The sequence below is a fragment of the Lepisosteus oculatus genome, chromosome 1 (genome assembly GCF_040954835.1).
Source record: "Lepisosteus oculatus isolate fLepOcu1 chromosome 1, fLepOcu1.hap2, whole genome shotgun sequence".
In the NCBI taxonomy this organism is placed as follows: Eukaryota; Metazoa; Chordata; class Actinopteri; order Semionotiformes; family Lepisosteidae; genus Lepisosteus; species Lepisosteus oculatus.
The window spans coordinates 15,803,289-15,826,619 of record NC_090696.1 but is presented as its reverse complement, the minus strand read 5'-3'; the positions used below and the strand labels follow the sequence as shown (position 1 = coordinate 15,826,619).

At 47.8% G+C, this 23,331-nt stretch overlaps 2 protein-coding genes across 3 annotated transcripts; both read right to left on the bottom strand.

Annotated features, from left to right (window-relative positions):
- Positions 1–1,369: 1,369 nt before the first annotated feature.
- Positions 1,370–12,722, bottom strand: slc39a5 (solute carrier family 39 member 5). Its single transcript, XM_015344103.2, has 12 exons — positions 12,548–12,722; positions 11,073–11,321; positions 8,713–8,954; positions 7,383–7,596; positions 6,773–6,953; positions 5,808–5,977; positions 5,464–5,589; positions 4,622–4,706; positions 3,636–3,773; positions 3,186–3,266; positions 2,416–2,606; positions 1,370–1,885 (listed from the first exon to the last, which is right to left on the bottom strand). The coding sequence occupies exons 2-12, from the start codon at positions 11,298–11,300 to the stop codon at positions 1,736–1,738; spliced, it is 1,806 nt and encodes a 601-aa protein (XP_015199589.2). The 5' UTR covers positions 11,301–11,321; positions 12,548–12,722; the 3' UTR covers positions 1,370–1,735.
- A 1,450-nt stretch (positions 12,723–14,172) lies between these two features.
- On the bottom strand, positions 14,173–23,318 carry nabp2 (nucleic acid binding protein 2). 2 transcript variants are annotated; one of them, XM_015344281.2, is made up of 8 exons: positions 22,657–23,318; positions 20,712–20,807; positions 20,468–20,580; positions 19,551–19,689; positions 18,762–18,833; positions 17,781–17,856; positions 17,621–17,678; positions 14,173–16,206 (listed from the first exon to the last, which is right to left on the bottom strand). In XM_015344281.2, exons 3-8 carry the CDS (start codon positions 20,544–20,546, stop codon positions 16,043–16,045), a joined length of 588 nt encoding a protein of 195 aa, XP_015199767.2. In that variant the 5' UTR covers positions 20,547–20,580; positions 20,712–20,807; positions 22,657–23,318; the 3' UTR covers positions 14,173–16,042. The 2 variants fall into 2 exon arrangements, with proteins under 2 accessions (XP_015199767.2, XP_015199766.2); XM_015344280.2 differs by lacking the exon at positions 20,712–20,807 and having other exon boundaries at positions 22,657–23,316.
- Positions 23,319–23,331: the final 13 nt, after the last annotated feature.

The window sequence follows — 23,331 nt, the reverse complement described above, 5'->3', positions numbered from 1 at the left end:
CCTCATGTTAATGTGTGTGTGTGTGTCCGCATGCATGTGTTTGACTTTGGTACACAAGTAACAATGTTTGTCTGCTGGGGGGTACCAGGGGATATCAATTATAAAAGAAATGGTTTATCCAGCCTTCTGTCTTGTCTGCCACGAGATTTGACACCTTAGATAAAACTTCTGTCCTGTTCTCCCCCCTTTTAACCCCCTCCCCCCTTAAAGATAAGAGGAAAAGAGGGAAGACCTGGGGGGGTCCAGGTACCCCCACCCCCCATGCCCCCCGCCCCTGCAGGGAGAGAAAATGTAGTTTGAACGACAACCTGCAAGCCATTCATAATTTTACGTGACAATGCAATCCTGAAAGCACTTTGCCTTGTTGACTCATTTGTGTGAGCTGGTGAATGGTTGTTACAAAAAAAAAAAAGGATGTTACATGTATTTAAAAATAAGAGGAAAAAAAATGATCCGCATTGGTCTTTCAGACATTAAAGGAAAAAAAGACTTACAACCTAGGCATTCAAACTTGATCTATTTTATACAATGTGTGCTGCAGCCAACGAGTCTTGTAATTCAATATTGTGGCTTAGAATTGGTTATGTTTAAATAAAGTGCTATTGCTTATACCCACTGCTGAGCCATGAGTTCTTTGTTAACCTTTGTTTCTTCACACACAGTACTACTGCACAGCTGGTGGCTCTGAGTCCTGGAGACCCGAAAGATCTTCCCCTGCTATTGTGTTTTACCCAAGCTCCCAGCTGATGAACGTGCTGGGGTTAAAGGACCTGGATGTGTTTGGTTGGAACAGCCAGCCCTGTAAGATCTGCAAGGCTGCATATAGCCTCCCCTGCGCTAGGGTAGTGACACTCTCTTGTGCTGCGGGTGCTGTTGCCCCAGCTCTCTCTTCGTTAGCGGTACCCATGCACTGAGCCCTTTCTGCTTCAGGTAGCAGAGTCTTTAAGGCTCGCCCAGCAGGCCCTGGCAGTGCTACTGCTCCTGTGCCCTAATACAGGGTACTTCACCCAAAGCGCACCACCAAGCCCAGATAAAATGGTCAACTTCTGTGTGTACAAAAATAAGTGCAACCCTGATGAGTCACTTTGGATCAACTCAACAAATACTCCCCGTGTTCATGTATTAGCTTATGGGTAATTCTGGGTAATTTTTCCATTGAAGATGTATGTGACTTGGGGGCGACCGTGCTCTTGCTGGTGAGCAGGGCGATGGTCACGACGCACGAGAGGGAGGCGCCTGCTGTGTTGTTTCTTGCACGTCAGGTAAGTGAGCTTTAGCGGGGACGGCGCCAGTGTTGCAGCTTGCCCAAGCGGAGGTCCACATGTCCCAAATCTTGTGTACATTGGTATGGAAAGAAAGGTGGCCTGCAAATGTTTTTTTTTTTAATGTACTAACATTAAATCAGTAGGGCAACCATTTAAAATCCCATCATATTAAATAACAGTACTGACCAAATGAATGTCTTTATGACATGCAAGAGAAATGCCTCTTTCTTCTTGTTTTTAATATTAATTTTATGAAAAATGTAACTTTCATAACTAAACATTATTCACGTTCCGTCAGACACACATACCAGTAAAGTAAACTGGATTTTAAGACGGGAGACTGCAGTTGATTTTTATGTAGAAAACGCCAGCCCCTGAGACGAGCGGTTTTGAGTCTCCTGTTGGGAGCTCCGTGTTTCCGTTTCGGAAAGTCCGATATGTAGCATTTCGTGCTCGACGCGTCCTGCTGCTCAGAAGGCTCCGGGCTCGATGGCGATCTTGTCCTCGAAGAGAGCGATGCACAGCATGAGGGCGCCCCCTGTCAGAAGGCCCAGGTGCTGCAGGAAGAGGCGTGTCAGGGCATCGGTTGGACCGTGGTCTCCGTGCAGCATCTCGGGCACCTGAGGAGAGCACAGAGGGGGGGGAAGGGTTTCTAGTGGGTAGACGGGCAAAGGGCTGCAATGAAGTCGCAGGTATGCATTGTGTCTGGGGATCGGACGAAGTTCTTGTGTAATCCAGACCTAGGGGAAACTGAAAGCACCGTGCTTTTCACAACTGAAAACACAACCGTTTGTGCTGATCTGGATCATCGCACCCTAACTGCCTGATCACCTGCCCAAGGCCCTGTGTGGCACAAGCGGTGCAGGTTTAAGATCCTGCCGGGTTTGTGCCAATTTGTGCTAATGATTGGGCACATCGCGTGGCAGAGAGGCCTGGTTCACAAGTAGGGGTTGAGAAAGGGTATTTTACAGGCTAGAGGCAATGGCTCTGTGAGGCCAAGCGGGCCTCTCTGAATGCTGTTAGCTCTTGAGCACCATGAGGCCAGAGCCTGTGGGCTTGCTGACCCCTTCTGCAACACAAATGCCCCTGGAACATGCTTACATACGAACAGGACTAGTTGGTGGGGAGCCCTGTTGTTTTTCAGACTCACCATGTCGGTGAGTGCCACATACAGGAAGACCCCCGCGGTGACAGCGAACACCCATGGGGAGAGCTGGGAGGAGTGGTGGCTGAGTGCGGCGCCCCCTAGCAGCCCCAGGAAGCCCAGTGCTGCCGAGAGCAGACTGAACACTAGCACCCTGCGCACAGGCCAGCTGGCCCCCAGCAGTACAGCCAGGTCACCTGCAGACAAGAGAGACAGACAGACTGAATGCAGACCCGAACAATACTAGACCAGTCGATCCAGAATTGCTCTCTTCAAGAGAAGCAGAACACTTCTAGATCTGCTGCTCCAGGTGAATTTGCACAAATCTAAATCTAGTGACTTGGGGAAATAGAACAATTCTTCATCTACTGCACCCAGAGAGATAAAGAGCTAAATACAGAGTAAAATAATAAAACCTACAGAGAGAGGAACCTTTCACAACAGTTACAGACCGATATCCTAAACCTCAACTCGTGAAGAGCTGAAGGCTGCGGTGTCTTTGGGGACTTGTCCCACTTGTCCACATTTCTGATGATTTGATTCGACAAATCGTTTATCACCTCCCGAGACAGGCTTGTGTAATACCCCCTCGATTGCCTATCGGGGGGGGAGGCTGCAAGCTTGGAAAGTAAAAATTGCTGAAAGCGAGGAGGACTGGGTGCGAAGTTGTGATGAAGGCCTTGAGCAGCAGTGCGAAGTGAGTGATCACTCTTCGAACCCCCAGCCAGGAAGGTCAGAGCGAGGAAGCGGGAGTTCGGGCTGGGGAGAGAGTGTACCCAGTTCGTGGGGCAGCTCGTGGCAGAAGACCGCAAGTGAGGTGCTGAGTCCCCCTGTCACGCTCTGGGAGAAGGCAGCTCCTGAAACAGAGGCAAGCAGAGCAGGCTTGAGTAGTTGGACTTTACAAGTGGGGTTTGCTAACTGCACCTTCTCGGTTATTTCTAATGGATCTTCTGCACCCGGAGATCGAAGATCACAGTGCTGAGGATACTCAAGCCGTCCCAGGCCCTGCAGGAATCCTGGTCATTGGTCATAGCCAGCTGTAGTAGCCTGGACTCTCTGCATCATGTGCAGGTGCTCATTCTGAAATTTGTAACACAGCTCTTGGGAGATTAAAAATAAATCAATTTCTTGCCCGAATCAGAATATGCACGTAGATACAGTAGGTCAGCCCAGATGTCAGTATGTATGATCACTGTCAGTGATCAACCTGCACCAAGACTCCTTACCAATGGCCAGTCCATCAGTCAGGTTGTGAATCCCATCTCCCATGATCACCATCCAGACCAGACTAGCAATCCCAGCATTCCCCTGGGCCGGGCCGCCGTGTGAATGGGCGTGTCCTTGCTCTGCCTGGCCCTGGCTCTCTGGGGATGAGCAGAGGATGTAGTGTGACACAGTAGTCCAGGCGTATGGATTCCCATGTCCTACTTCTGTGATGGTGGTAGTTAGTCTCTTTTGCTTTCAACCTCAGGGAGAGTACTTTTGTGTTTGAAAAGGAACAAGTAAAGGTTTATTCCATGCTGAAAAGAGAACAAAAAAAGCTCCACAGCCGAAACGTTCTCTCTCCAGCATGGAATAAACGTTTACTTGTTCCTTTGCAGCCTACGCATCCTGACGCAGCTCCCTACTTGAACTACTTTTTTTGTGTTTGATAACCTGATGCATTGTACTTGGATGATGCATTTCTTTGCCCATGTGATGGTGTCTGTCCTTCCTGGAGGCCAAATCCATCTATCAAGACTAGTCCCTTCTAAAGTTTTGAATGTTTGATCCTCTTACACTCCCCTCTGACTTGTTACCACATCACAAAAAGAATGACATTTAAAAAAAAAACGACCCATTTTCTGAATGGAAATCTCAATTCTAAAACTAATTTCTAGTGTCTAAACCAGAAAATAAATTCTCAAAAACCAAACTTATTTCAACTTTGCCCAACGTCCACTCATTTCTTACAAATGAAGAACTCTTATTTATTTTAAATATATTTGTATGAATTTCCCCAAAAGTTAAAGGGCTAATACATCTTTTAAGACATTCCCCAGTTTGTTTTATTGCAAGTGGTCACCATGAAAGTATATTTGTGTGTAATGAGAACTGGAGAAACCCCTACAATACCTGTTTCCCCAGAACACCCATACAGTGAGTAACATCATCGCATTTCCATGTGAGACTGTGGTTGTCACCATTGGTCAGTGAACCTGTGTGCCCTCACCCTGCAGTGCCAGCTGCTCTCTCTCTGGCGCCCCCTCTTGGAGAGAGCCAGAATGCTCCCTCTTCTTGGTGTTCTTTCTGTGAGCCTGAAACACAATGGAAAACCCACAGGGAACCAAGAATTACTGAAGTGTCTAGTAAGAGGGACAGTGACAGACCTTAGAAATGGGGGTCCAGTTATGAGGCCCCACTGTCTTCTATTTTTTGTTCCTGATAAGCTCTTCCTTTACGCATTTAATTGAGCCCTTTTTCTGAAACAATAACTTGGTTAATGAGGACTTTTCAGCTCTTAAATTGCTGTAGTACTTATTATAACAAGATAACATTTTATAAGTACATGTAAATATGGATCATCCTGAGCACCTGAAACCAGCAAGTTTAATTAAGCCACAGAGAAACTCGTCAGGAATGAAGTCCATCAGGAACAGGGTCCCCAGGTTCGAAACCTTAGTTGCATTGATTAATCCGGACACTCGTGGGGTCAGTTAATGTGCCGACAGCTCGGACAGAAGACAAACCAAAAGACCCTCCAGGGTCTCCCCGGGAGCAGAGCTGGAGGAAACAAGGCTGAGCACACACAGCGCTGGAGTCTGCAGGCCTGGTCCGGGAGACACACAGTCTCTCTCACTCCGATTCCATTGAGCTCTCAGCAACTTCACTGGACCAAATGTTAGCTTACCTACTACAGGTTACCATGTTTTCCAGATCTCTACTTGCTTTCACAGCCAGACTCTTTTGCTTTATTTAAATGGATCTTCTGCTCTTATTCTTCAGCTAGTAGACTCTCATGTTATTTTCTGCACTTCATCAGATCACCTGCCCCCCCGCAGTCCCCTCACTTACCCTGCGGTGGCGCTGCACTCCCAGAAGACTCTCGACAAGGAAGAGGAAGTACATCCCCCCAAGAGCACACAGCCCCTTCAGCACAGAGTCCTGCAGCTCTGAGGCGGACAGAGACCCCTGCTGTGCCTGAAACACACACACATACCAGGCAAAGGTCTGAGTTCGTTCTCCCTCATAGGAAAACAGAACGACTTCTCAGCTGTTCTTGAGAGATGCCTGCAAAAGAGGCTCATGGGTTATACTCTGTGGCCCTCCTGGATTGTCCTGACACTTTGGCATATTGGTCTCTGGCTCCCACACCCTGCCAGCCCGAGCCCCAGTGAGTGCGCGAGCCGGGTACGTACGTGAGGCAGGAGGTGCAGGAGGGCGTCTCCGCACAGTGTCCCCACCGCCAGGGCACACAGAGGGCACAGCAGGACGCGCAGATGGCGAGGGGACAGGATGGGCACCACGCCCAGAGCCAGGAGAGAGGGTAGACTGATGACTGTGAGTGCCAGGGAGCCCCAGCCCAGAGCTGTGGACACACCATCCAGCAGAGAAACACTGAATTATGCAACAAGCACAAGCCACACAGCCACAGCTTTTCCTTCACAGTACAGGAACTCATTAGGAGTCCCAGTCCACAGCTGTCAGGTGCTTTTCAGGATATACAACTTGTATGTTGTTGTACTGAGGAAGCAGAAAGCAACAGGTTAAATGTTGTCTCTGCACCCCAGTGGAGATGTACTTTAATATTATTAATATTATTATTATTATTAATAATTGCTTACACTTATACAGCACTTTTCTGGACACTCCACTCAAAGCGCTTTACAGGTTATGGGGATCCCCTCCACCACCACCAGTGTGCAGCCCTACCTGGATGATGCAACAGCAGTCAGAGTGAACCAGTACTCTCACCACACACCAGCTATCAGTGGGGAGGAGAGCAGAGTGATGAAGCCAATTCATAGATGGGGATTATTAGGAGGCCATGATTGGGCCAATGGGAAATTTGGCCAGGACACAGGGGTTACACCCCTACTCTTTTCAAGAAAAACCCTGGGATTTTTAATGACCACAGAGAGTCAGGACTTTACATGCAAAAGGTTCACGGTGTCCAATAGATACGAGCTGTGATCATAAATCCTCATTTATTAGCCTTGTTTTTTTTCCAGTGCCCTTACGATTCTTTCTGTGTCCGATGTGCAAAAAAATTAGCTCACGGAAGCAGACATTGCAGAAGATGCTGCATGACTCTTAAAAGCAGAGTTCAATATTTTGATCTGCAAGTCGAAACCCTGCCTGTACGAGGCCATGCTGTCCTTACCCCTCAGGAAAGACACGCCCCCCTCTGATGATGAACGCCCCTCCTCCTCGGGGTGGTGGATACAGACACGGCTGTCAATCTGATACAGTAGGGCGGGGCATAAAAAGGTGAAGTGGGCGGGAGTGATGTAGGACTCCTCCCCCAGACCAAAGTTTCCCAGGAGCTGAGTGACATTCAGGCACTGAGTAAGACAAAGAAGTAGGAAAGGTGATGTGAAAGTGCGAGTGTGGAAGGGTGAGGGGGAGGTGACAGTGAGACATCGGAGACTCGTCAATAATGAATCAATCATGAAAGGATCATGAACACTCAAAATGTAAAAAGAAAAGGTTACCTTGCCAAGGAATGATTAAGAATACATTGTAAATGTGTTCTTATGTGAAAACCTAGGATTTGTGGCAGCTGTAATCCTGTCTGGCTAATAATATGGATGATGTTTGCAGAACAATCTGGACTCATACAGAAAATCAAAAATTCCTGTGGGAAGTATGAATTGGTGTGAAGGGTGGATCGATGTTACAATCAGCGAGCTACCCCAGCCAGGCCACTGCACTCTCTGCCTACGTTCACAGCGCAGGTGCAGTTCAAGAAAAACGGGGGCAAGTGTGCTCACATTGCCATGGAGATGGGTCTCTGTTGGGTGATCAAAGACAGCGGGCTTCCCAGAGGTCCCTGGACCTCCAGCTCTGGGGTGGATGTCTGTAGCTATCCCAGGGTGCTCCACTCCCATCCCGCTCTTCTGCAGCCCACCTTGTCCCTCTATGGTGCTGCCAGCAGGCAGTTCCTGCCACACACTCACGTGATCCGCTCCCTTGGACAGCCAGCTCCTGAAAGAGAGCTGAGTGTCACATGAAAATGCCTTACATTTCAGGGGTAGCAAACAACATGGGTCAAGAGGGGGTCTCAGAGAGCAGCTTGCACCCTCGTGCTGGTGGTTTGAGCCTGAGCTACTCTTTCAGATGATCACCTCCAGGGCTGAGTGGGCTTGAATCAGCTGGGATATCCTCCTTCCTCACTACCATTTTGTTACCATCCAACAGAAAAACACTGAATTATCTAACAAGCACAAGCCATACAGTCACAGCTTTTCCTTCGCACTACAGGAAACTCATTAGGAGTCCCAATCCATAGCTGTCAGATCCATTTCAGGTTATACAACTTGTATAGCACTCCTCTGATCAGCGCTGCTCTGCTAAGGGCAAGAGGCCTTACATAGGAGGGGATCGGAGAGTGTTCTTCCCAGTTAGTGCTGGGAAATGCTGATTTGACTATGGGTGATGAAGAATAACTGGCATCGGGAGATGCTGGGAAAGTATTAATACTAATACTAATAATAATTACCTACACTTACATAGCGCTTTTCTGGACACTCCACTCAAAGCGCTTTACAGGTAATGGGGACTCCCCTCCACCACCACCAGTGTGCAGGCCCCATCTGGATGATGCTCCAGTATACTCCCCACACACCAGCAATCCGTGGGGAGGAGAACAGAGTGATGAAGCCAGTTCAGAGATGGGGATTATTATGAGGCCAGGGGGAAATTTGGCCAGGACACCAGGGTTACACCCCTACTCTTTTCAAGAAACGCCCTGTGATTTTTAATGACCACAGAGAGTCAGGACCTCGGTTTTGCATCTCATCCGAAGGACAGCGCCTTTTTACAGTATAGTGTCCCCATCACTCACATAGACCACAGGACCGCACATAGACCCTTATTGGTCCCCCTAACACCTCTTCCAGCAGCAGAAGTTTTCCCAGAATGTCTCCCATCCAGGTACTGACTGACTTCCACCTGCCGAGCTGCAGTGGGCTGCCAGTTATGAGTTGCAGGGTGATAAGGCAGCTGGCATAATGGTCCCATAAGAGACCTCAAGCCCCAGAAGCGCATGGGGACACTGCTGAGGTCTGGGCCCTGATGTTGGCGAGAGCAGGAATGCCCTACCTGTCCAGGTGTGCCAGGCGCTGCGTCTGGGGGTGACGGGAGGGCTGGTCTTCCTGGCGGTCCGCTGGGCGCGGGTGCGAGTGAGAGGGTGCCAGCCTCTGGCGGTGCTGGGGGCCTGAGTGACTGATCTCGAGGACACTCACCTCCCCCAGGCCCAGGCTGCCCAGGAGCGACTGCAGCCCAGTGAAGGACAGCGTCTCATTCTCGCCATACTGCAGGAAGAGCCTGTGCAGGTAATAGCCCTGCAGACACATGCAGGAGGTCAAAGGCACTTTAAAGAATCAGTATTGATGAGTGCATTTAATACCATGATAAAAGTAAAATGCACATAGTAACTTGCAAAACCTCCAATTTACATCACAAAATAGACTAAATTTCCAGGTATGGGCAGCGCCACATTCTGCGATTCAGCTGGCTGGTGAATACATCTCTTTTAATACCAATAGAAATATTGCTCTCAACGTCAAGACGGTGTTGCTGATAAACCCGCTGATAACTGACTTGTTAACTCTGCCTGCAGATCACATGGAAGCATTTCTGCGATGAAATATCTGCTGCACAGCCTGTACTTATTCGCTCATTCATCACATTACATTAGTCATCATAGTGACTAGTGAGCAGGAAGGGCCGCCTCACGTTACAGTTCATGGGAATTCTCACTCTTGCCCGTGTTGAGAGAACAGGGGTTTGTGACAATATGGTGATTTACAGTACTTTCACAAAGTTTGCTATTTTGTGCTTAGAAATTCGAAATCTGGGAAATTTTTCCATACCGTCAATTTATTTTGAAACCGAGATTGAATAACCAGTCTGAGAAATTGGGACTGCAGTTCCCCTTTAACCTGTCCCAGATCACCATCCATTCCATTAATCTTATTCCTCGTGAGAGGCGTGGGATCCGGTTGTGTCGCTGACACAAGTGGAAACTATGGGGAAGTGCATGTAATACTGAGTACGGTTTTAAGATGTCGTACAAAGCACTGGGACAGGAGTACAAATACAAAGTGGGGAGTGAGTGTGGAACAAGCTAACCAGCTGTCTTGTTGAAGCTGATACCTTGGCTTCTTTCAATAAACATCTGGATGTGATCCTTGACCCATTAGCCACTACCAACCAGACAGGCCTGATGGGCCAAATGGCCTTCTCTCCCCTGTAGCATTTCTCATGTTCTTATGTTCCTGAAGCACTAGGTGCAAGAGGGGACTGCACTATGGAAAATATACCAGTCCATTACACACATTTTGCAGACAATAATTATGCCATCCAGGTCTATGGAAGGTAGAGGATTCCAGAGCACCTGGTAAAACTCCACACAACCATGTGGAGAACATGCAAACTCCACACACAAGGTACCCCAATCAAATCCTATATTTGTACCGCAGGTATTAAGACAGGAAGAGCAGGACTACAGAGGCTTGGCAGTAGATGAAACCCCAGCTTTTGGAGTGTAAAACTGATGACTGTGAGAGTATTTGTATTCATTTTCTCGCACGAAGAGGTGTATTCCAGGTTACTGGAGTAGATGGCTCTGAGGGAACCCCAATCTCCTGTTAGAGACCTCCTGTCTCCTTGCCCTGGTGCCAGACTCAAACTACCTCATTCCAGTTCGGTAATTTGCTTCCTTTCCTCCCCCCTGCTAGTCTAGCAAGCTTTCATCCTGCCGGGATTATTCTCTGCTATTCTCTGCACCTTCAGTGTTCCCCATTTCCCCTTCTCCATCTATCATTCATGTGTTTCATGTAAGGCAAAATCCACCTGTGACGATCCTTCACCCCCCTTGTTTAATCATTTCCAGTTACTCCTGGACTGTAACATGAACTGAACTGTAACGTGAGGCGGCCCTTCCTGCTCACTAGTCACTATGATGACTAATGTAATGTGATCAGAACGCAGATACCGACTCCCCCACTCCAAAACAGATTCATACCTGTAGCCATATCGTTACTTGACACCCTCTATGCAAATATAGGGTGGAGCGGTGGCTCTGTGGCTAAGGATCTGCACCTGTGGCTGGAAGGTTGCCAGTTCAAATCCTGCAGCCGGCAGAGGAATCCTACTCCGTTGGGCCCCTGAGCAAGGCCCTTCACCCCAACTGTTCCAGGGGTGCTGTATAAATGGCTGACCCTGCACTCTGACCCCAAGCTTCTCTCTCTGTCTGTGTGTCTCATGGAGAGCAAGCTGGGGTATGTGAAAAGACACATTCCTAATGCAAGAAATTGTATAGGGCTAATAAAGTGATGTTATGTTAAATATGTGTGGATATTGTTGGTCCTGTCTTTTTTCTTAAGTCTGTCTGTATACCAACATTGCTGCTGTAAAACGACTTGCCCCCCCCTCTCTCCTGCCCCCCACATCCATACCTGCTCCTCCAGGGCTTCCCCCAAGGGGGACAGCCTCCAAGACCCTCCTTCATCAGTGGCGTCCCACGCCCTCTCTGACCCATTGCCTTGGTGCGGCTCCTCTGCCGGCACGTGATTAGACAGTTCCTGACCCCAAGTGGGACCAATGAAAAGGGAGGACAGGAATGTGGGCGGGGTGACGAGCGCGAGAAACCACACCCACTCTGTGGTCTTGATGGGCCGGGGCATATTATTGGCTGACACCAGTGTCTGGAAGGAAGGAGCAGTAAGGAATGGATTAGCACAGTGCACACTCCACAACAGGGCAGTTCAATCCTCTGCAAGCTTAAAGGTTTTGTCAAATCACCCTCAAACAAAATCTGCTAGCTTCCAAAACCCACAAACTCTTCATCTTTTCATTTTTTGGGCGATGTACCAAATACTATTCTCTTTTCTTCCTCACACAGTGGGCTAAAAGTGAAGCCATGCAGATCTACACTTTACCCAGAAATGCACTGACTAGGCATCTTTGGCAAGAGCAAGGACACATTCATTGGACTAGAAGACTGGTAACGAGCAAGAAGAGGCCAATGAGCCCCGCCAGCTCATCAGGCTGCTTGCAGCTCAGTGATCTGAACATCTTGTCCAGCTGGTGGTCAAAGGATCCTGCGCAATCGGCTTCCAAAAGTCCCACTGGGCAGCTGGGCCAGACTGCCCCTTGCTCTTGGGTTTCTGACCTCTGCAGACTCTTCTTCTTCAGCTCCTGAACAGGACAGGACGCCCCAGGCACTCAGCTGCTCGGGGTGCTGTAACACCTCGCCCAGTCTTCATTGTAGTTTTCATTTCATATTAAGTATTTTTTATTTGGGATAAAATAACCCCATCGAGATTTAATACAGTCAGGTTTACTATGCTTTGGCAATTGACTTCATATGCACAATTATGACTCTGCTAGTTTCCCACAGTACGGCAGGATTCACTGTTATTATCCTGTACATTTACCATAATTTCACTGTGTATAACGCTCTTTTAACAAACGGTATCCCGTTATACGCATTTCAAGGCTTAAATCTTAAAAACACCTGGAATATATTACCCAACAACCCCAAATCGCACACTACTGCGTGCTGCGCTGCGTCTCTCTAAATACCATAAAGGTGTTCGTTACGTTTCAAAGAGGATCTACCTGATTTTCAGATTTTGAGGAAAAAAACAGCTTTCTGTCTACAGCTGGTTGAGTAATTTTCTACCCAGTTGTCTTGGGAGACAACTTTGTTTCACTTAAGTGTCTGCGGCATTGTTGCTTTCCCGTTTGACCACGGGCTGCTTGCAGTATCTTCACAATATAATGTCTCCGATCTTTACAATAAAATCAGGCGCGATCGCATTTCTCCGCGAAACATTTCGATAACGCACTGTAATCGTTCATCTTTCCTTACCGCTGTAGCAACCCATTCGCGGCCTAACGAGAACAGTTGAGTTTGAGAGCATCTTACCTGAATCGTTCTCAAAACAAGAGCACAGCAACCATCGCCCAGTCCGGCTACCCAGGGGATTAATTGTATGCTTTTTGCAGTGTGACCCTGACGGTCGGCGAACAACGAGGTGTTGTCTGTGAGCTAATAAACATCCCGGGCCTCTGCGAGTTAATATTGCACGAAACAATGGCAGTTAACTTTTGGCTGACCCGCGAGAACTGATAAAGAGTTTTAAAGCAAATTACGGCCATTAAAAGCGCTGTTCTTTTACAGCTCTTGAGCCTTTGCAGGTCCACAATCGCCTTGCTTCGGCAGGAGATAGGGAAGAAACCACAAACTAACCGGTACACTGGTGACCTCTCGGACATTTCAGTGATCATCCGTGATTCAATTACCAGGCGATGACAATGTGATTTCCTCCCGCAAACCAGTCTCTGGCGATGCTATTGGGCTTTAAATGGCTATGGTAGTAGTAAAAATTGGAAAACAATTTACTGAGTGACTGAGGTAAGGTGCAACTACTTGACTTGTGGTTTCTGTGGTCTGCCTTCATTTCAGAATAGATGGTTCAGTGATTCCAGTTTTCCAAGGATCCAGGACATGTATAATGTTACAATTATTAACAGTAAATTGTTATACATAATTGAGTCCTTTTACTTGCAACTGTTCAGTGTCATTGCTTGAAAATATCATCAGAATCCAGTTGACAACAAGGAAATTCATGGTTGATTAATTATCCCAGTGGTCTCCTCAAGCACTTCTTAGGAAAAACATCTCTACCTGTATTCTAGTACCTGTATCTCAGTAGTAATATGAAAATTAGGGCGATACAAATCTTAGCCACATGATGTGGCACCATGTTTTTGGAATTCCCTACAAAAGCAGTGGAATTGTGTTGCAGATTTTCTCTTTAAAGCCAGATCTGTTGGGCCATGTCATCGTCCACCTGAACACCCTCCCTTTCACCATTAGGAGTGCATAGGAGTGCATAGAAGAGGTGTTAGTGGGGCCAGCAGGGGGCGCTTACCCTGCGGTCCATGTGGGTCCTAATGCCCCAGTATAGTGACAGGGACACTATACTGTAAACAGGCGCCATCCTTCGGATGAGATGTAAAATCGAGGTCCTGACTCTCTGTGGTCATTAAAAATCCCAGGGTGTTTCTCGAAAAGAGTAGGGGTGTACCCCGGTGTCCTGACCAAATTTCCCATTGGCCCTTACCAATCATGGCCTCCTAATAATCCCCCTCTATGAATTGGCTACATTACTCTGCTCTCCTCCCCACTGATAGCTGATGTGTGGTGAGCGTTCTGGCTCACTATAGCTGCCGTCGCATCATCCAGGTGGGTGCTGCACATTGGTGGTGGTGGAGGGGAGTCCCCATTATCTGTAAAGCACTTTGAGTGGAGTGTCCAGAAAAAGCGCTTTATACGTGTAAGCAATTATTATTAATTATTATAGGCTCAGCCGAAAATGCCATTGTTAGAGCTAGCCTATGTACTGCTAGTGGGAAGACGTGTGTTGTCATCTCATATGAATTTTGGTCTGTGTAAAAACAGGCAGTACTGGAGATCCAAGTACGGAAATCCCATCGTGCAGGATTTTCAACTATAAACACACCAACACAAAACCCTCCGACACGTGCTCCCAATACAGCAGCTTTATTTCCAAAACACTGACGCAGATGCGCTGCACCATTTACAGCAATATCGAGATCTGTCTGAGTAAAGGAAAGCTCTCGCTAAAATCGGCACCAAGACAAAGATCGGTGTGTACATTTCAAACTCAGACACGGATCCCTCACGATGCTTTCATTCATGGATCTTTCACGCTATGGCGTGCCTTTTATCTTTCAGCTGGCTGCGAGTAACCTTTGACCCGGATGGCTAACTGGATTTCGAAGGCCAATAGGATTCGTTGACCAGCTGGTGCATAAGGACCAGAGTTGGCCGATCGAGTCAACCATCTGGGAAGCGAGAAAGCACAGTGTCAGTGGCACAGCTGTTGAAGTTTTCATTCCTGAACCAGATCAGTTCGTTCAGCTTGCAGCTCATGAACAGCATGCCCCTTGACCACTGATGGACAGGAGCTGACTGCCTTAACACTTCTTCAGGAAATGTTTTGTTTTCTGGGGGGGAGTGAGGTTCAGAGGATTGTATTTACTCCTTCAGTCCTCTTATCTCCAGTCTGGGGCAAAAGTCCAGCACAGCCTCCCAGACAGCTTTCATTGTTTTCCAGCTTCAATAATGCAATATAGCTCCCCTTATCTCTGGAAACCCCAGGACTAAAGACAGAGATAAAAGCAATGTTGATTTAGGATTTTAACATGTGCTAGACACAAATGCCCAATCACCCTCCTTTTTAAACATCACATACACTCTTGTATTCAAAATTACACCCCAGCCATCAGAGAAAGATCCTTGTTGGACTGACTGCCAGTTACACAGCAGCAGCAGTCGGGAGCAGAAAGGATTGGATTCCAGTGCCCATTCACCTGGCACATGGCACCCTGGTGATCGGCTCGTTCAGCTGTCCGATCAGAAGCCACGCAAGAGGTGACAACGCTTTAATACATTTTATAAAACTCTGTCATAACATTCAGCTGGTAGGACATACAGACCTTACACGGGGCCCAGACAAATAAAAACGACATGAGTTAAGTCCCTCTCTCTCTAGTATTGCATGTGACACAGGGACCTAGTATAGAGGCTGAATATCAGATCGCATCCTGTCTCACTCACTGTTCTCTGTCTGGGCAACAGCCATGCCAAGGAACTGACACAAAGACTTCTGGGAGGCTCTCTGCGGTGAGTGGTACAGGCAGCAATCTTTCATTCAGCCTTTCTTTACTAAGAGGAAGAAATTCATGACAATTACAAGCAGGGGTTCGCAAGTACACAAGTGTAGTTTAGTACACAAATCGCTAATGTCCTGTACTGCAAGCTTGTCAACTGACACCTACTTGTTCTCCCTGTGCTTTCATGAGGGGGAATACAGGCAGTACAAAACAGAGCCAGTATTTTCTATCATCATGCTCCCACTACCCAGAAGGCTTTTTTCCCACTGTGCTTTTTACAAAACCAGGTCCCACAAATTCCGCAAACCCCTATTTCTAACTGTTTTATTTTTGAAATCATTATTATTGGGATTTCAGAGACCTACAATTAAACTGAGCACCCTCAACCAACAGTTCTTCTACCAGTACCCTAGTGGCTGAGTCTGGCCCTGCACGATGCACAGAGCCAAACCATTCAGCTGATAGCCATGTTTGTGCCTGCTCTGTTTTGTGCTGGGTGTTGTGTCACAGGCAAACTATCTTTATCAGGGTTGCTCATCACAGGCAGCAGGTCTCTGCATCTCTGTTTCTATTGTGTGAGGTGGGCTGGAGATGCCGAGCCCAGTCTGCCGGGGTGTTGGGAACTCCAGCAGGTAAGGGAAGAGTCCACAATTCTGGCAGACCGTCTTTTGCGTCCAATGGCATGTGCTGGTGGGGGAGTGCCCAGCCCCTGGTCCAATCATCTCTTGGCAGAGCGTCGCGTCTCCTTGCCGTTGCTGACGGTCGCTGCCCCTGCTCCCTGGTTGGCTGCTGCGCGGCTGCTGCCCCGCCCACCCTGCTGGGGATTGGTGCTGCTGGCAGCAGCTGGGTTGCTCACTCCGTTCCCATTGGTGGTCTCACTTCCTGTGGAAGAGGAGACACCTTTCCAGCTCAAAGCTGCCGGTTTATCTGCTACCTACAGTAGCTGCCAGGACAGCCAAATGCACACTGTTGTGGTATCACACAGACCTGAATTCGCTCTCCCTCAAATGCAGATTTTTATTAAATAAAATATTTACTGTGAGCCTTCCAAAAGGATATGCTACTTATTTTTTTTCACCTGAATCTCATCCAAACCACACTGACATAAGCGAAGTAGCAGAGACACTCCAGACAATGAGAATTAATTAGGAAGGAGCCTCACTCCTACTCCTTCCAGAAATGGACAATTTACACACATCCAATCAAAAAAGAGCCCAAAAACAACACAGATTCGAAAACTTTGAGCAGAAAAATGCATGGGTATCACCTTTAATATCTTCATGACAAGAACTCCTACATGTAATTGTTCAAACTGAACTCCCTTCCTTCACTATCCTATGTCATCCTGACTAACTAATGCCACAATAGGTTTTGAGATACTGACTTAGGAAGATCTAATTTTCCATTCCTTTCATGCTTCGTGGGAAAACAAATCTGCAAACTAATTGGTCACAGTGCAAACTAGTGTTCAAAAAGTGTCCCTCATCACAAGAGACCTGCTCACCAGCAATTACCATCCATTCACCTTCATCTGGTCATGATCCTGTCAATCAGCTTCAGAGGCCGAAAAGCTCACAAAAATTGATGAATGGATTTGAGCTGGCAAGTGGCAGCCCTACCCTTGATTAATGGGAGTAAATACACACTTAAAACTGCTTAAAAGGTTATTTGCAAACTCATTTGAGTCCACATGTGCCCCCAACTTCATAGAGAACAAAGATTGTGAATGTTTGCACTCATCACCTTGAAAAGGTGAACCTTTTTATCTGCACCCTGGAGGGTAGGAGAGAGGAGGAGGGACAAGGACACTTAACACCTTATCAGCTCTGTGCTGGTCATTACAAAGGCCAAGAAGTCAAGTAGCCAGTCAGGCTGCATCTTTCAAGAGCCTGCCTGACCTCGAGATAAACCTGTTGTTTGCCCTCTGTGTCTTACAGAACCCTGTAAAACTGCCTGAAAAAAATGTGGTTACTTTCAGGGCCTTAAAGAAGACTGATGACTGTGAGTTTAATTAATTGATTCTCGACCGTATTTGTCGATCAAGTGAAAAAACACTGTTTCACTTGTCAGAGGTCAGATGGACCCCCCTAACACACCACCTTTTCAATTTTTACCAGCGATCGCTTTATGTCACGATCCCAGGGAATCAGTGTGGCTGTCTGTGGCTGTCGGGCCTTCCCTGCCTGCCCACTGTGGGGGTGAGACTGTGACGCCCTCTGGGGTGTGAGAAGGAACCCGCCCACCTGCCCCGCCCCGCCCCGCCCCGCCCCCCTTCCTCAGCCCGGCCTGCACTCACCGGCGCCGCTGGCAGGAGCACTGCTGCTGTGTGACGTGCTGCCCTGGTCGCTCAGCGTCTGCGTGAGGACAGCGAGGAGACGGGGAGGTGAGACACAACGACACCTTCGTCGTCCTCCGCTCCCGAGACCGTGTAGCTCTTTTTTTAATTACAAACCTACCGTTTTGTTCGCCTGCGTCACGTATTCGGGGTTGGGCTCGCTGAAATTGGGGACTTCAGAATAGACCATGCAGAACCTGCGCAGGGGGACAGGAAGGGTCAGGCCAGCTGAGACGCCCCGAGGAGAGGAGATGCTGCCCCGCCCTCATCTCCGAATTTTGGAAGCCAACCCGATGTTGCTGTGAAACCCTGCAGTGATCCTTACCCTTCTGTTTCTTTATATTTAGTCATGCTAACAGCTCTCTCACCCTGCAGCTCACAACCGGCAGCCCACTGCAGCTCAGCAGGTGTGAGCCTGGTCAGTATCAGGGTGAGAGACCTCCTAGGAAAAACTAAGGTTGCTGCTGGAAGAGGTGTTAGTGGGGCCAGCAGGGGGCGCTCACCCTGTGGTCTGTGTGGGTCCTAATGTCCCAGTATAGTGATGGGGGACACTATACTGTAAAAAGGCGCTGTCCTTCAGATCAGATGTAAACCGAGGTCCCGTCTTTCTGTGGTCACTAAAAATCCCAGGGCAGTTCTAGGAAAGAGTAGAGGTGTAACCCCGGCGTCCTGGCCAAATCTCCCCCTGACCTTTACCAATCATGGCCTCCTAATAATCCCCATCTCTGAACTGGCTTCATCACTCTGTTCTCCTCCCCACTGAGAGCTGGTGTGTGGTGAGTGTACTGTGAGCACTACAGCTGCTGCCACATCATCCAGGTGGGGGCAACACATTGGTGATGGTGGAGGGGAGTCCCCATTACCTGTAAAGAACTATTAGTGGAGTGTCCAGAAAAGTACTTCAAATATATGTGTAAGGAATTATTAGTATTCATAATAATAATAATAATAATAATAATAATAATAATAATAATGCGCACATGTCCTGTTTGCATGTCACCTATTGCCCTTTCACTTCAGCACAGGATTAGCTTCGCGGAGTAGCTGAGGAAGGGAAGGGCTGTCGCTCAGTTATAGTAAAAGCAGGCAGTGTGACACTTACTCTCCGATCTTCTGCAGCTCTCCTCCCCTGCCCGTGTATAGAGTCAGGCAGCCCTTGAAGACTGAGGCGTAGCTGAAAGACACAGACAGAGGGATCAGAGCCTGGGCACCTCAGCAGTAATCAGGGAGTGAATGGGGAATACTGGTATACCGATATAGCCATGCTTATCACTGTTCTGTGTAAGCTCCCTAGAGGTTATCGGTATTTGCTGTACTACATCATACCTTAATTATTGATCCTTAGTTGACAAAACCTGCTGTGTTTATCAAGTATACAGGTGTAAAGCTGAGTTTGCAGGGCAAAAGGTTAGGATTGTAGTTAAAAACTTGCTATCTTACTGTACATACAGTATTTAATTCAGGTTGGTAGCTGCATCAGCTGCATCAGAAAGAAAACACAACGTTTTGGCCGTGGAGCCTTCTTCAGGTGTGTGAAGAAGGCTGAAGAAGGCTCCACGGCCAAAACGTTGTGTTTTCTTTCTTCTTTTTTTCAGAATGGAATAAACCTATTACTTCTTCCTATGCAGTATTTAATGTTATTTCATTATTAGCTCAATTTATTTAAAAAGATCTGCTTAAATCAAGGTACACCAATAAACCTTAACTGAGAACTGCAAACTACTGTAGTGGTAAAAGGATTTCAGGCCTGGGCACATGTGTTGCAGCTTTCCAATGAGTCCTTATCCAGTGCCAGGCAACTAGAACATCATACACAGCCCCCTTATCAAGCATTCCCGATTATCCAGACAAGCACAGAACCACTACAGTTACGGATCTAGGATGGCAGTACCCCTTGGTGAGTCGGATGATGTCTCCCGCCTGGATCAGCCCCCCGATTTCATCCCACACCGAGATGCTGATGCTGCCAGTCTTGTCCGCCACCTTGCAGGTGCGCACCTGATGCCCGTCCTTGGTCTTCGTCACGCGCCCTAGGCCAGAGACAGACAACAGGTGTCAGAGCTCGTCCTCGCCTTCCCATCAACACCTTTGGTGCTCGGCGAGAGTAGGGCTGTCTGATCCAAGTCGCTGGAGAGCCTCTAATCCGCCCTGTAGCTGCGCTCCCAGCTACACCACTACAACACGCGGTGGCTCAGTCCATTGTCACGAGGAGCACAATCTTCAGCCTCTGAGAGAAGTCGCCTTCAAAACCTGAAGGCCAAGGACTCTTCCAGGACCTGGGTTAAGAGACCACTCTATTCATAAAGGACACGACCTCTTGATGCATCAAAGCTGATCATTCGTTGTAACAGAATGGTTTGACTATGTAAAGCAAATTTGTAAAAAACTAATTAAGAAGAAAATCACCCATGCTGAAGTATTACATAAAATTAAACAAAAATATTGACTATAGAAATTCTGATATATAACAAGTAGCTGCGTACAAAGTAGTTTCCGTTTTACATTCCTGCTGGAGCTGCTGCAGTGTTATAATAATAGCAGCTGCTTACACCATTACAACGCTTTCTGGACACTCCACTCAAAGCACTTTACAGGTAATGGAGACTCCCCTCCACCACACATCCCGTGCAGCCCCACCTGGATGATGCTCCAGTACACTCACCACACACCAGCTCCTAGTGGGGAGGAGAACAGACTGATGAAGCCAGTTCAGAGATGGGAATTATTAGGCGGCCATGACTGGTAAAGGCCAGGGGGAAATTTGGCCACAGGGAGTCAGGACCTCTGCTCCACAGGACCAGGCCTTACCGGTTTCCAGGACGATGAAGATGACGTTGAGGTTCTTAAGCCCGGGCTTGATATCCTTCACGTGTGTCTCCGTCGTCATCTTTCAGCGCCCTTCCCTTCCCCCCTCCCTCTGACTGGGAGGAAAAGAGAAACGGAAGTCAGCCGTCACGCGTTGCACAAGGCAGCCTGGTAGTGCTTTACACGGGGACAGATATACTGCAGGACTCCCTTTGAACATCCAGTCTGCGATGGGGGATGCCAGTACCTGTGTTGGTGAACTTCTACTGCTGCACCATCGAGAACGTCCTCCCCAACGGGATCACCATGTGGTACGGCACATTCTTCTCGAGAGAGAAAGGCACTGCAGAGAATGGTCAATATGGCCCAGAAGATCATCGCCTGTGGTCTCACCAAGATTAAACAGCTCTTTAAGGACCGCTGCCGTGGTAGAATTCTACACAGAGGACAGTCACCACCCCAGGCATGAGCTCTTCACCCCACTGCCCTCAGGCAAGAGATACAAGAGCATACGGACACTGACCACCAGATTCTTCAATAGCTTCTACCCACAAGCAGTGCGACTGGCGAACACATTTAGCCATGCCCCTCGGACCACACCTACACCATCTACCTCATTATGATTTCTTATTTATTGCACATCTCCAGTCATTGTTTACACGTCTGCATTGTTTACATTCACACTGTTTACTTGTACATTGTCTACTGTTTGTTTGTATATTGTCTTGATGCACTGTCTGCACTTTGTGTTTTTTACACTTGTTTTAACAATCGAGAGGCTTTCTGTAAGTAAAAATTCCATTGTACCTGTACAAGTTCTACGAGCCATGCCAGGTTTCGTGAATGCATGTGCCCTATCCTCAGGTGCTGGATGGATTCCCCAGCCCTTCTGTTGGCCTGTTTTGAGAGAACGTGCATAGACACTTTCTTTCCTGTGTCGCGGGACAGACTGAACAACAGCAGGCCGATCAGAAGACCTGGACCGGAGCAAACCTCTATAGGAAGAGGAGCCAAGGCCTCCGCCCCCTGAAAGGGGGCCTGGGCAACCACCGTCGCTCCTCTCCTGTCACATAAAGCCAGTGTGAATCATAATGCTTAGCATCAAACTGTGAGCACATACTGTAAATATCTTTTCAAGGAGCCAATCAGAGCCCGTGCAAACATCTGTTCAAGGAGCCAATCAGAGCCAACACAGATACCTCCTCAGTAAGCCAATCAGGGCCAGTGTAAATATCTTTTCAACTAGCCAATCAGGGCCAGTGTAAATATCTTTTCAACTAGCCAATCAGGGCCCGCGTTCTAATCAACTGTAGCGCAGAATAGAGCCAATTTCTTCCAGTTACACTATCCATCAATGGCTGAGGATCCAGATAAAAACGTCACCGGTGCAATAATAAATACACCCCAGCACGCGCGCGCACACACACACTCTGCACTTGATGGCGGAACCCTTTGCGATGCGGTACTTGCATTGGGATCAATGTTACGGCCAGGAACTTCATGTGCACTAAATGCCCGCTAAACAACATTTTCCAGCAATACTTTGGAAGTCGCAAAAACGCTACTCGCAGTGGCATCGGTAAATGAGCAAAACCATGCAATGCTACATGCAGTCGTTCAAATCTCTCGCGCCTACTACAGGTATTGCTCTTATAATTAAAAAAAAAATCTCTGTCCGTCGGTTTTTGCTGTATTCCTTAAACCACCCCGATTAAGTTAGCAGGCAGCCTGTGTAACGCGGTGGTTCAGACTCTCCTCTCAAAATTAGGTTCCAGTCCCAGCTCGGGCATGGTTTTTGGACCCTTTATGAAGAATGGGACAAATTCCCAGTAATATGTCATATGTGAGCTGACACATGTATGCCATGTTATCGTTTTGAGGATAAACGGAACAATCTGTTACTGTACTGTAAATGTCAGCCTGACCAAAGAGCGAGAAGCGAGAAACTCTTTTGGGTGCTCAGTCTTCATTAACCCAGACGGGCCATCTGTCATTAACTTCCGCAGCTAAATGTACTATATGTCAAACTATCGTTTCCCACAGCATGTTTTTTTTAATATTTTACCAACTGGAGCCCAATAATGCAGAGGCTGTATTTTTCTAATCCTGTGGAGAGAATCCTACACGTAGCCCGATCGCAAAAATTTCGGGGCGCTGTTTTGCTTCAGTAGTAAAAAAATGTATATGACAACCTGTTAGACGTCTCGTCGTCTTCACAGATCTGTAGTCCGGGGGTGTACAGGAACTGGCGGCGATCCACTGTTTCTGTTGTAAGACTAGGTTTTCTGCTCAGCCTGTTAGCGCGCCCCCCCTCGTCTGTCCGTCCAATCGGGGCCGAAGATCGAGGACGCGCACGTACAACACAGCGTGACGTCCCTCGCAAAAAAACGTTGCAGTGGCCAAACGTACCCAGTAGAGAGCGACGGTTTTTTTTTAACCCTTGAGCTAGTTTTTGTCCCAGACTGCGCTCATTTATAGGGCCACATGCTTTAGAATACTGCCGGGAGTGTTACCGAAGTGCATACAAATGTACTTGTGCTGGGGTTAACTCACTAAAAGATCGGAAGAAAGCATGAGTACCAAATTACCAAAGAAACCGTCCCCATCTAGTCTAGTGGTAAACTCAGACTACAGAACTGTGCGTGCTTTAACACAGGTCAGGGTGGTACAGCTGAACTCCAGTCGCTTTTTTTCCTCTTCATGATTTGGAATACTCTTGTTAATTCTAAACAGACTTCAGTCTGACCTTACTCAAATGGCGTTCCTACCCTGACGGGGAGGTTTCTTAAGAGCTGTCCCCAGGACAGGCTGAAATACCACTCTGCTGTTGGTGACTTTTTTTTCTGGCTTTTGAACATGTTATTATC